This window comes from Micropterus salmoides, unplaced genomic scaffold (assembly GCF_014851395.1).
Source record: "Micropterus salmoides isolate LMB-PRFRI ecotype aquatic unplaced genomic scaffold, ASM1485139v1 Ms_hic_scaffold_16, whole genome shotgun sequence".
NCBI lineage: Eukaryota > Metazoa > Chordata > Actinopteri > Centrarchiformes > Centrarchidae > Micropterus > Micropterus salmoides.
This window is the reverse complement of record NW_024040707.1, coordinates 18,441,457-18,454,621: the sequence shown is the minus strand read 5'-3', so window position 1 is coordinate 18,454,621 and position 13,165 is coordinate 18,441,457. Positions and strand designations below refer to the sequence as shown.

Sequence of the window (13,165 nt, the reverse complement as noted above, 5' to 3'; positions counted from 1 at the left end):
TTCTGCTCCGTAATAAACCAGAGACATAGTATAAATGTGCCTCCAAGATACACTCATGTCCTCCACGCTCTTTTCCTTTACTACTGTTTTCTTTCATCCTGAATGTTCACTTTAATTTGGACTTTGAATTTTCCTCAATGCTGTTGTCATTCACATTTCTGTATTTAAAATTTCTGTATTTTCTATATTTCTTATTTTACTTCAGTATCCACCTACAGATGTTTATCCTTTCTTATTTATTTTTGTTAAATTTGCATTTCAAGCCACAGGAATAACATAACATTTCTACAATTATAATTAATTAAAATGCAATTTTCTTTGCCTTTTTGCTTTTGATAAATCTAATAATCAATCTGGTCTAACATCATGTAAATATTCTTTTTAGAGAAATGTCATCATCATCATTACGATTTTTTAATTCCAACACAAAGATTTTCAGATTTACTCAGTTTCGTCCCTGCCCTCCCCAAAAAATACACACACACAACCTGCGTGATTTATTAGCAGGCTGCAGCTGAAGTCTGCACATCATTGTGAGTCTGGAGAAATCTTTTGTTTCAAGCTGAGGTGTCTCTTTGTCAAGGACATAACATAAGTTGCACTCTGTCTGCACTGCTTCTGCACCAATAACTTCAAAAAGGCCTTAACCAAATGGTACAGTTTAGTGATTATCTTTGTTACCTTTCATTTATTTTATAGAAGTTGTTCATTCTAAGAATTTCATCCCACGTGGAATACAGAAAATGTTAAATTTCTGATCAAATTAATTTATAAAATATACATTTTTTAAGTTAATTTATTTCTAATTTTAGCTCGATCCTCCTTGGGGTATGTTTATTTAAGGATCACAGTCTGTGAAACAGGGAGCAGTAGATAAGTGAGGAACTAAGAATTTACATGAGAAACAGGTTCCCAGCCTGGATTTAAACTCTTAACATTGTAATGGTGAACAGACTTACAGAATGAGATTAAGCCTCAATCTGCATTTAATGGAGCAGATCAGAAGCGGCCTCTACTTGAACTTTGAAATGTGAGAATGTCACACAGGGTAGCCTATTTGACATGTCACCCACTGGTGAGAACTCTGAGGCTTTGATTGAGTTTTATCAGTTAGCTTTGTGAGGGAAAATACAGTGACTGTCTTCATAGTGTGTGAGCCCGCCCGCTGCAGCCTTCAGAAACCAAAAGTTTGTTACATGTCACCTGGAGAAAACTAATAATCAAACACCAAATACAATTATTTCCATTAATTTATTAATCTCTGCTCATCATCTACCAGGCGAAGACTTTTCAGGAGTGCATGGTCTACATCCCTTAAACAGGATTGTGCACATTTACTCCAGCTTCACGTTGTAAAATGTTGAATGTAACTTGTTATCAGACATTTCAGAAACAAAACTTAAGCTAAATTTACGCACCTTTATGGCCTGACATCAATCTCTCTAAAGCTTTAGTGTTCGTCAATTATTTATGCTGATAGTTGTTAGTTTTGATATTTTCAGTGGAGATTGTAGTTTGCCCACCTTTTCATTTAGCAGCACATCCCTGTGTTGCCAGAAATAAAAATCCATGTATTTACTATCTTTACTTGAATTCCCACAGTGGAGTTGAAGTAGTATGCAAATACTCCCAGAGTGAAAAATATTTTGACTATGTTGGCTATATTAATCTTAGATGTTTTAACAGACTAAGCATTTTTTTTCTTGTGCAGGCCTAAATGTAGACATTGAAAGTTGCTGAAACACTAAATGTTTCAGCAGTGTCACTTTGAAATGTTTTTTTAAATCATGTAGTTTAAAGAAGTAAAACATAACACAAGATGTCCTGGGAAGTTTAAATTGATATGTTACTCTAAAAAAAACTGAAAATATTACAGGAGACTTCTTATCTTATCATGCCTTAAATCTTTCTCCATTTTTTCAGAACAATTGAAGGAGGAGTCAGTTCTTGGGGTCAGCATTTGGTTGAAATTGAGTGAAATTATGAGTAGCCCACCCCTTCACCTAACAATACCCCACCTCCTTCCTCCCTCACGTCTCCTCTCTATTGACTGGCTCTCCTGCATCTTACTGGAGACCCCGTTGAGAGGATCTTTTCACTCTATAAAGAGAAGATGCAGCTCAGCCGCCTTTGAGATGATCGCTAGGATTTACGGCGCGTCACTCTGCCTCTAACTTCAGACGGGCATCCTCGGCTGCTTCAACACCAAATTATCTGGACTGCTAGCATTCTTAAAACATTTACCTAGTGGACTGAGCCACATTTGAATGACGCTGGATTTCCCCGTCTTCTCTGCCAAAGTGTCTGAGTCATCCGAGACCCGAATGTGAGCATCTTTCTCTTCTGCGCTCTGAGCTGTAGGTTAGACTTTGTGCGTCGTCGCTGCTCGGCGCAGTTTGTGTTGCAGGTGCGTGGAGAAGGAGCGCGAGGACAGATGGCTGCGCTGGCGATACAAAGGACTGACAACTTTTTGCACACCTTTTTACAGGTTTGTTATAGAATCATCTTTATTTGAGGCAGTGCATGCGGATTTATTAGCTGCTTTGTGGAAGCTAACAATGAGTAAATGAGGCTTGATCTGCATGAAAATAATTAAACTTGCCATAGTGGTAAAATAATCAAACCTTGAGATAACAGAAAAATATCTCTAAACTCTTACACATTCTGCCAGTTTATGAACGTTTTACATTGATTGTAATTTTAAAAAAATTATTATTTAAATAAATTAAGATTTCAAACTTTATGTTGTCTTCAAAGCGCCCCATGTAATCTGACTTGTGTTTATTTTATCATCAGCAGGACCGGACGCCCAGCTCCTCTCCAGAGGGAGCACCCAACGCCCTCTCCTTCCTGGCCACCACCTGTAGCCAGGCCTGGCAGGTGGGAGGCACTACGGGCTCCGAAGGCTCCCAGTTCCCCTACGAGGGCACCGTCAGCTCCACATCAGGAATGTTTCAGCTATGGAGCAATGACATGGCGCCCAGCACAGCCCTCAGCACGCACCAGATGACCTTTACCGTGCCCAAGGTGCAGTTCCCCGGACACATGCAGTCTGGCCTGGGTCACCATCATCATCACCCCCATCATCACCACCACCATGAGCTGCCTCTCACCCCTCCGGCTGAACCTCCCTCGTCCTACTCCTTCGAACTCTCCCCAGTCAAAGTGCTGTCCTCACAGCCACAGGCCAACGGCCCCTATTATCCTCAGCACAACAATGTGGGACAGAACTTCCCCAGCTTCCTCCAGAACTCCTCAGCCAGGCATCACCTGCCTGGAGGTCATGTGGAGGAAGGGCAGCAATGGTGGAGCCTTCCCCAAACCAACACAACCCCTTCCAACCATCCCTTCTCCCTAGGCAGACAGCTGGTTTTAGGCCACCAGCCCCAGATAGCTGCTCTTCTCCAGGGCACCTCCAAGGGCCTCCTGAGCTCAACACGCCGCTGCCGCCGCTGCAAGTGCCCCAACTGCCAGGCGAATGGCGGGGGGTTAGAGTTCGGAAAGAAGAGACTGCACATCTGCCACATCCCAGAGTGTGGCAAGGTGTACAAGAAGACCTCTCACCTCAAGGCACACCTGCGCTGGCATGCCGGGGAGAGGCCCTTCATCTGTAACTGGCTGTTCTGCGGTAAAAGCTTCACCCGTTCAGATGAGCTCCAGCGGCACCTCCGCACACACACTGGAGAGAAGCGCTTTGGGTGCCAGCAGTGCGGCAAGAGGTTCATGAGGAGTGACCACCTCTCCAAACATGTCAAGACGCACCAGACCAGGAAGAGCCGGTCCGGGCAGCCTTCACAGAGCACGGAACCTCTGCTCACCACTATCAAGAGAGAGTAATATTTGTGGTCAATCATTCAAAAGTAATAATCAACAATGAAAAAACTGTGTGACTTACACTTACTGCCATAGGTTTGCACTAGAGGGTAAGCATCAAGCTCCCCGAACATCTTCTGTTGTAAAAGCCCTACTTTTGACTTCAAGAAGTACATAAAAACATATTTAGAGACCATTTTTAATGAAAGTAATTGTGTGCCGTTTGAGGCAAGGCAGTGGGTTCTACAGAATTCAGTGTACTTTCAAGATGCCACGCTAATATACTTCATCTTAAAATACAACAGATTTCTTTAACAATTTAAGATTTGTTTGATTTCAACTGATGTGAAAATCACATCATTTTGTAAATATTACACCCATGTGAAGGACATGGCAGACACGAGCAAAATTCCACAAGATTTACCTGAATATGTTGTCCATATTGTTCAAAATAAATGTATGCCTTAGTACAGCTAAAGATTGCTGTATAAAACTTATAATTTCTGCTGTCGAAAACAGGTTCAGAATGGAAAAATGCTTCTGTTGCTGATGGTAATTAGATTTTTATTCCAAAACATATCCCAATTTGTCTGCTTCAAGGTAGGGATCTTTTTTGAATGCAAGTCTTTTATCTAAAGATTTATCTCATCTGCTCTTAAGCAGCAATGTGAAGCACCATTGCTCCATGTTAGCAACATTTTAAAATTTTAAGATCTTTGTAAATTATGTATAAATATCATGAGCAATTTTACTGGGGTTATGGCGCATGTAAATTTTAATAAACATTGTCCTTGCTGAAACAATTTCACTGTTTCTAACAATGTTATTTCCTTACATCTTGACAAATGATTGTGAAGTAAATATCCATGACTGACTGTGAGTCATTGGTTTTAACTTTCTTAGCTCAGTCAATAAATGTGTGAATTTCGGATGCCCCAGAGCTTCTAAAGATCTAACATTTTATTTAAATGATAATTCGATTGCATTCAGAATACAAATGTAGGTCATTGTGCTGTTGGTGTGAAGGAAGAAGATCCGAAAGAAGACCTAACATGGTGGGCTGTTCAAAGATTTTCACACCTCAAAGTAAATACTCAATCCATTGATGGGGCTGTTTGTCTCGCCTGCTGCAATCAAGTTCACAGTCATGTGGCTTTAAATGAGTGTTTTCTTTCTCTCAATGGAGAAGATTGAGTCAACAGATGCAACAGAGGGCACTGGAGAGGAATTCCCTGTGAATGGGACCCCTGTTGCTGAGACCCCCTCAGTGGTGACAGGAACTCCCTTTGATTTTGCACCCTTGTGAAAGTTAATACCCCTTCCCCCGCTCCGTCCCCAGCCTCCATATATCACAGCCGTGTTACGATCGGCCCTGCTTTACTGCCCAGAATGGGCCTTTATTCAGAGGCCAGCCAACCAGATGTCTGCTCATCCAGGGGTTTCTTCTCTTTGTTTTTAATCCTGTTTGAACTTTCTCCAAGGGGGATGCCAAAGCAAACATAATACTTTGCCTTTGTCTTTTATCAGAGGTTCCCAAAAGTAAAGCCTCTCCGAGGGATCTATAGCATATATGTTAGTTGCACTATTAGTTAAATTAATAAGAAATTAGCACACTATGAGGATGCGTAAGGATGACACTATTAATTGCCTCAAGTGGTTACAAAGCATTTACAGGACAGAAGAGGTGAGTTTCTGTAGACATTAAAAGTAGATAGTTATTTAAATCATGCCAATCAAGGGAGATTATGTAGGGAAACACCAACACTGCAATCGGTTTCAAAAAGACACTTTTAATTTGATATGATACAACAGTTTCTACTCAGTCAAACACAATATTAAACAATGTTCTCTTGGTTTAATGTCCTTGCTTTTGGTTCTCTGTAGTGGTATTACATTGTGTTGATCAGTAATTCCCATACATGCCAGTTCACTTTAACTACATATGGATTATGTGAGGTGGTTTCATTCACCTAATGTCTCACCTGTCAGTGTAATTTATTATTGTTTGGACAGATTATTGAGCAGCTTTTGCTTCATTGTGAGCACTGAAACATGAGGCCTATTGATCTTTGGCGCAGGTGTATGATCCAACTAAGATGGATGATTAAGCATTGTGGGGACCTCTATAGGCTACAAAGAAGAACTGGCCTGAGATTGACACGGTAGCCCACTTGATCTATTCCATTCTCCTCTTTTTGCCACTTAGGCATTACAATCCAGATAATAATACAGATATTTACGATCGTTTAGTAAGAGTAGCAGAGGATGGCGTAAGAGCATGAAACGTTTCAGTGGTGAGCTGCTGTTTTTGGCACTGCTGTCCGAGGAAGAGGGAGCATGCAGATTCTTCAACATTATCCAGCAACATATTATCCTTCATTTTAACCAACTGGAACGGTAAAATTTCCTGGCCTACCTGGTTCCTTCTTCATCTTACAAGTGGAAATGTATGATTGCCTTTATGGTATGCACTGTATAGGATTTAGTCCATGAGGGCAAAAGCAAGAGATTATAGAAATGGTGCACAGCCTTGACATGACAACAGTGGACTAATAAAACAATTCATATTTGTTTATACCAATGCACTTTTAAGGACTTGTGTCCCCAAAACCACTTCAGCCTGGAAAGAAAGATCTGTGTAAAGTAGCATTGTGCCAGTCAATCACCAAGGGGATGTTGCATGTAACACTTTGGGTCAGCACGGCAGTCCCTTTGAATGCACCTACTGTATGTAGCAACTCCTCTGGAGTTGCCCAAAGAGCACAAAGAATTTTTGAAGTGACGTCATACCCACAGAGAACCTCCAGGGGGCTCTCTCATACCTTTTTTGTCCAGATCAAATGTGGGCCAGTCAAACAGAATAAGAGAGCACACAGGAGCTCTCAACACTGTGGCAAGAAAGAAAGTTTTTTGCTTTTAGTTGAAATTCGAGTCCTTGTGGCATGTTCACATCAAGTGTTCTGCCTTTCCCATTCTTGTTGACATAAACAGCAAACTCAGTTGTCAGCAGGGGAATGACAAAATGTATTAATGTAGCTGTACTTGTCTTCAAAATGGGGCATCAAAAAAAAAAAATTACCAGAGAGTACAAGAGGAGCCACTGCCACTCCTTGCGCACACTCACGCACTGAAACACATCCACACATTGCTGCATAAGCATCCATTCAGGCACACATGAAACTCCAGTGACCGCCCCAATTAGGAATGGATATTTTTTCTCCAAACAAATTCCGATTGCCCTTTGAAAGAGAAAATAGTCTGGTACAAGCTCTCAAAACAGGTAAAAAACAAAAATTGTCATAACACTGAGTGTTCCTTGAGTGTTTTCACTCTAAGCCCAGTAACATCATTCTGGGTGCTGTTCATGTACACTCAAGGTGGCATAGTCACTGCTGCATAAAAACAGGAGCAAAGTCATTTTATAGTTGCAGCCCATAATTCCTTCATATATTCCTTCATTATCTTCCAGAAATCACAACTGAAACATTTGAGGGTCCAGCCTGGCCTAAACAGACAGTAGACGGGAGACAGATAGCATCAGAGTTCATAGGTCATCCTCAGCTAGCTGAGCCAGGTTGCTGGGACGTCGTCCAGCTGAGAGGCCAGAAAATGGAGCCTGGCTCCCAGCATCAACAGCCTGGCCCCTTCTGCAGCCCTCTCCTGCTCTCTGCTGGGTAGAGAGGGAACATTCATCACACGGCTGTAGCATGCTTCCATGTACTGCACTCACATATTCGCTAAAAATACTTTATTTTCACTTTTATACTATTCAAGGACACTATAAATAACCTGCCAAACATTTAATGGAAATTGTGAAAATCAACTAAATTTCATTTACAGACTGCATTCGTCCAAGAAACATCTATCCAATCAAGCAGTAAGATGGGAAATTATTATCTGTCTCCGATAGGCTTCTCACTCTGATTTCCTTGTCAGGTTCAGCCTGCTTCCTGTTTGTTTTGTATGAGCCAATCCAGCCAGAGTAAAAAGAGAGAGAGTTGGAAAACAACAACTACAGGCCTGTTCCACACAGTGATGATGAGAGGATCACTAACGGTAATGTAAAGGCCAAAAATAGGATGCTCCCATTGTTGACTGGCCAGATGGTTATAACTTAAGGATAGACAGGCTTGAAACTTTGGAAAACTGTATATTTTGTGTAAAACACAGAACCGTCTTTGTACTCAACTAACAACTGCAACAAGTGCAACTAACACTGCAATCCATTTCTGTTACTGAAGTTGATTAATTCCTTTCTCATCCAATAGGGGGAGAAATAGCTCTTCTTATGACTCACCAAATCCCTTCACTGTATGTGTGTCTAAATAAATGGTTACCATTTACTAAGCCTTTCATCTTTTAATTACCAGTTATGAGCACATTGGAATTATTGTTAGACTTTATACAATGGCCCATTATTTCCGCAGTGGTCAGTTTCCTGTGGATTGTTTTGTCATTAATTTTGCCAATGCTGGTGTTTAATAATGACTGCTAGACAACTCAGATGCACAATGTTCAGCTATGTGCAAAATAATTACATTGAGGCCCGCATATAGACAGCTTTGTCTCTAAATGCATGCTTATACACTACCTGTGCACTTTGTGTGGTGGGTGTGTACAGCCCATTTGACACAGCTTGACAGTTTGGCTGATCAGTGAAGCCCAGTTGAACATGTGATGGAGAAACAGTGTGGGAGTCAGCAGGGCATGGCTGGGCCACAGTGGGCTGCAGATGCAAACAACAGGAAGGTCACTCACTAACACTGCAGTGCATGCACACAATACCATTTGTTGTTTTTAGTACTCCATTTGTGCAACAGTCCAGTCCCACAGCCAAAAGAGCTTAAGACAGAAGCAGGCCTGGCAGTGTCTTAGGTGTCTAATAAATAGAAATACTGTGTTTGAGTGGGTAGTTACTGCAGGACAGTGTCATTGTATGTAGGGCAGAGAAAGACACAGATAAAGAAACCTACGTCCCGCTGTGAGTATGTCTCGCTGGGTCCTTGGCCTTGGCCTTGGCTAGGCAGGTAGAGCGTGGGCAGGGAGGTGTTGTGAGAGTGAAGGGAGGGCAGTTTATGACGATCAATGGAGGCGGAGGAGTGGGGTCGAAGGGCACTGGCAGCAGACAGAGGTGGCCTCATGCTGCGGCCCAGGCTATTAGACTTGCTCTCTCGCCGCTGGTACTCAATAGGTGACTGTAAGGCTGAAAGAGACAGAGGAACAGAAACAGTCCTTATAAAGTTTTACTCCTGATTCTGAATGTTTTTCAAAGCATTGTATTATGTAGTTTCACCATTTATTTTGAAGGTAACTCTTTACCTACCTACTTTAACCCCCCCTATAAAGCATTTATAAGCACTACATAAATATTTAATTAACACATTATAATGTAGCTGTAGATAGGTACATTTAGGTTTATTAATGTACAGTGTTTGTCAACAATTACAACTTCTTCTATGAAGACATATTTTATATTACAACTGTTTTATATTTTCATTCATTATATGTTAATACAACAGCCTCCACTTATACATGTACACAGGAAGAGTAATAGTTGGTAAAAAAATTTTTAAGGTTTGTTAAAAACCTTTTATTAAATGTTTAGATGCTGCTTATGAATGCTATATAGGGGGGTTAAAGTGTTACAGTTTTGTCTGTATTGCACAAATAATTCAGTGAATGATACCTGTCAGAAAACCTAATAAAAAAGGTTTAAGAGTATGGAACCGATGCAAAGTAATATTTTGATATAGAAAATCTAATGATTTTGGCGTAGAATCTCATAATGTTGACATACCATGACTATTTTTGATTTTTGATTCCTAAGTTTAGTTATGGCAGGAATGGACTTCCATAGTACAAGACAGCGTAGTTATGTGGATGACATGCAACTGCTGAACCAAATGATGCTGCAGTTATAAACTCCACTACCTGTCTTTTGGCAACAAAAGTTAAGGACAAAATTGAAATCCTACTAGTCAGCCATAAAACAAATAGAAATGCTGTTTAATAATCTTGAAATGGATCAAATCTGAGGTTACGAGTCTTGGTGTTCTCTTAGACTAAGATCTAAGCCTAAAGTCCCAAATTAACAAGGTAATGAAAACATAATTTTTCCATCTTAGAAACATAGCTAAGTAAGAATGAATCAAATAGATGCTGGAAAAAGGATCCATGCCTGTATTTCTAGGCTACTCGATTACTGAAATGCACTTTATACTTCAGCTCATCCAAAACTCTGCGGCTATTAACCAGAACAGGAGAGCACATAAGTCCTGTTTTAGCTGCTCTGCACTGGCTTCCTGTAACATTCAGAAATTATTTTAATCCTCCTCCCTTTATACAAAGCCCTTAATGTGCTAGGACCAAGCTACATATCAAACTCTCGTGTTCACCACTTTCCTGTAAGAACACTGCGGTCATCTGCTGCTGGTTTATTAGAGGTTCCCAGAATAAGCAGAAAGAAAGTCGGGAATGCAGTCAGTTAGGCCCCAAAGCTATGGAACAAACTACCTATAGATTTCAGGGAAGCCAGCTGACAAAACAGGCCGGAAACTCTTTTTGCACTTTGCTTATGAACTGCTGCACTTATTTTAAAATTATGTATTTTCCTTGATTTTATGTATTCCATGCATTGCAACTTGTTTATTGTATTTTTATTATCATCAAGTGGGTTTTATTTTACATTACTTATGGCATTCTGTGGAATATGGGGATGTGGCATAGTCTTCAGAGCTCAGCTGGGACTTACCATTGAGGAAGTTGCGCTGGGATTCCAAGATCTGAACAACATCATTGACCCAGGCCCTGCAGATCTCAGGAGAGGAGGCCTGCAACTGGAAGCGCACTACACTCCCATCAGGGTTACGTGATGTCAGCACAAAGCGGGCATCATCGCCGTCCACACTGGGCTCCACTCCCAGGCAGCTCACCTGGAACATATCACATCTGACTAGCATCTGTGAGGAGTCCATCCTGCTGAGTTGCTTGTTATATAAAACTAACACATGCAGGCCTCTATAAAGTCCCTGGCATGGGATTATGTAACGCAGGCTGATTTAGGCTGATTTAGACAAGAATTAGCGTAGATCTGTTGTATAACTCGTAACTTGGGAGTATGGTGTATGAATCCTTTTTTGGGGTATTTTATGTTGCTAAAACATCATTTGAATTCACTGAGGCTCAGCAGGCACTTACCTTGATGCTGCTCTTAAAGATGTATCCAGGGAGCGAGAAACCTTTCTTCCTGTCGATTGGCTCACTGAAGATGACCAGCTGCTCAAACAGGAATACCCGTCTTTCCTTAGCTCGGGACAGAAAGCTACTGTCCTGCTCGGTAACAGTGAAGGTGTCTTGCTGGAGCAGTTTGCCCTGGGCTGTGATCTTCCCCTGGTACCACAGCGAAGATAAACACAACAAGCAAGGAGGAAATGGTTAAGGTGTGGTTTTCATGGGCTGAATAGTTGGCATGAGAAATATTTTGAAGACTGTGAAGGATCTACATTCCTGAGACGTACCTCGAAGCCTTGTAGTCTGCCGACATTCATCATGTCATTGCAACGTTTTGGCACAAAGCACATCACTTCTACTGCTTTCTGTTCAAAAGACAAAAGTTAGGTTGTGAGCAAAAATCACTTTAACCTTTATATTTATGCTTCAGAACACCCACCTCCAACTCCTCTGTGTCCATTCCAGCTTTGGTGTAATACTTCAGGAAGTCCTGCTCAAATAAAAACAGCATGGTCACCAGAGCGTTCCAGGTTTACTGCTCAGAGTAAGGTGAGGACATCTGGAGGAGTATTTATGGGTGCTGGACCCACCTTTTATTTGAATGCCAAAGGGCAAAGTTTTATATTTATGTCATTTGTCATTTTATAATCGTCTTCAAAGACTTTTACCTATGGTGAGAATAGTGTAATTATGTAATTTGCCTCTTTCTCTCTTGCTGAAAAGTGACCTGAACAGACAATATACCTGTTGTGTCATCAGTATTTCTCCACAGAGGGGGTTGTGTGTGCACACCAGTATGTTTACAACCCAGTGACTGGGCTTGCTGTGTGTCACACAGCTGCACAGTGAACACCAGTATTTCTGTGTAGTGCGCATAGGTGTTGGGTGTGATCAACTGCACAGCAGTGCTCTGCTTTTCACCTTGAGCAGCAGCTGGTACTTCATGATCCTCTGGACGGGTTTGATGAGCAGGTCGTTGAGCTGCAGCCTGTGGCCCAGCTGCTGCCGCAACTCCTGACAGCAGAGACGGGCACAACAGCACCACACCAGTCAGCATGACAGCAAAAAACATGGCAGCTAATGGCCGATATAAATATAATGCCTCTGGTGTTTAGGATTATAATCTGAATAATAAATGGCAGCTGAAAAGACACCCTCATGGCCATGTATAGTGTAGAAACAGTTAGACACAACTACAGGCCTGAGTGGCAGGTGACCAGTTTATCATGGGTTTGCAAGTGTTTGTCATGAATCAATACGTCAATTGACAGAAAACAACTAGAACCAAAAAATAATTTTTGTAAAAATCTCTATTCTCTATTCTCTATTTGCTGGCTGCAGTTTTTCATATGAGGGAATTTGCTGGTTTGCAGGTTTTCATCTTGGCTTGATGGTCAGACAAAACAATGATGTCACCTTTGACTTTAGGTACTTTTGATGGATTTTGTTTTAGCAAATCTGATATTTTATTGCCTAAACATTGATCGACTACTTGAAAGAAATGTAAAGGGTACAAAAAACAAGGTATATGTAAAGAGGTACCCACCTCAAAGTAAGTCTCAATATACTCTGAGACGATATGTTCCGACTTGGGCTTGTTCTGACAGTACACAACATACATATGCAGACGCCTCTCCTGCATTACAAGCCAAACAAACATCTCATTACAAAATCATTCAGTTGAACCGTTGATACATATTAGCCACAAAGTGAAAAAGACTTTAACATGAGCCTCACTGTTAGATAATAGTGTCTTTAACTGCATTACAAATACATGAAAATGCCCCTTAAAGTGAGCAGCAACAATCAATGTGCAGAGCCTCTGGTTGCTTTTGGGAGCAGAGCTATAATGATTTATCTCCGAGTGCGGGCCCTTTGAAGCTGACTCTGTCTGGTTAGCGCCTACTCTTCTGTGACTAATTGGCATGGGAGTGCAGATGTGGCAGTCCTGAGAGCCCTAATGGAGTTACATGTAGATGTGCATCAGGTTATGTATAATTTACCCAGGTTACCCTCAGTGTAACCAGACCATTTTAAGAGCCTGCTGGTATAAGACTGTACCTAGCAACATGGCTCTGTAACCTAGAGACCAGTGAGCTGCTACACCCGAACATGGACATCA

At 41.3% G+C, this 13,165-nt stretch overlaps 2 protein-coding genes across 4 annotated transcripts; one reads left to right on the top strand and one right to left on the bottom strand.

Moving 5' to 3' along the window:
* The first annotated feature begins 1,581 nt into the window (after nucleotides 1-1,581).
* On the top strand, nucleotides 1,582-4,616 carry sp5l (Sp5 transcription factor-like). 2 transcript variants are annotated; one of them, XM_038722840.1, is made up of 2 exons: nucleotides 1,582-2,488; nucleotides 2,797-4,616. In XM_038722840.1, exons 1-2 carry the CDS (start codon nucleotides 2,435-2,437, stop codon nucleotides 3,835-3,837), a joined length of 1,095 nt encoding a protein of 364 aa, XP_038578768.1. In that variant the 5' UTR covers nucleotides 1,582-2,434; the 3' UTR covers nucleotides 3,838-4,616. The 2 variants fall into 2 exon arrangements, with proteins under 2 accessions (XP_038578768.1, XP_038578769.1); XM_038722841.1 differs by having other exon boundaries at nucleotides 1,583-2,488; nucleotides 2,800-4,616.
* A 967-nt stretch (nucleotides 4,617-5,583) lies between these two features.
* LOC119905632 (rho guanine nucleotide exchange factor 25-like) lies at nucleotides 5,584-12,679 on the bottom strand (the record flags this gene model as incomplete). 2 transcript variants are annotated; one of them, XM_038722836.1, is given in 9 exon segments in its annotated part: nucleotides 5,584-7,483; nucleotides 8,405-8,539; nucleotides 8,787-9,016; nucleotides 10,565-10,745; nucleotides 11,011-11,202; nucleotides 11,331-11,408; nucleotides 11,483-11,533; nucleotides 11,965-12,057; nucleotides 12,590-12,679. In XM_038722836.1, coding segments are annotated over 9 exon segments (1,176 nt in total), but the record flags the coding sequence as incomplete, so codon positions are not given.
* Between the last annotated feature and the right edge of the window lie 486 nt (nucleotides 12,680-13,165).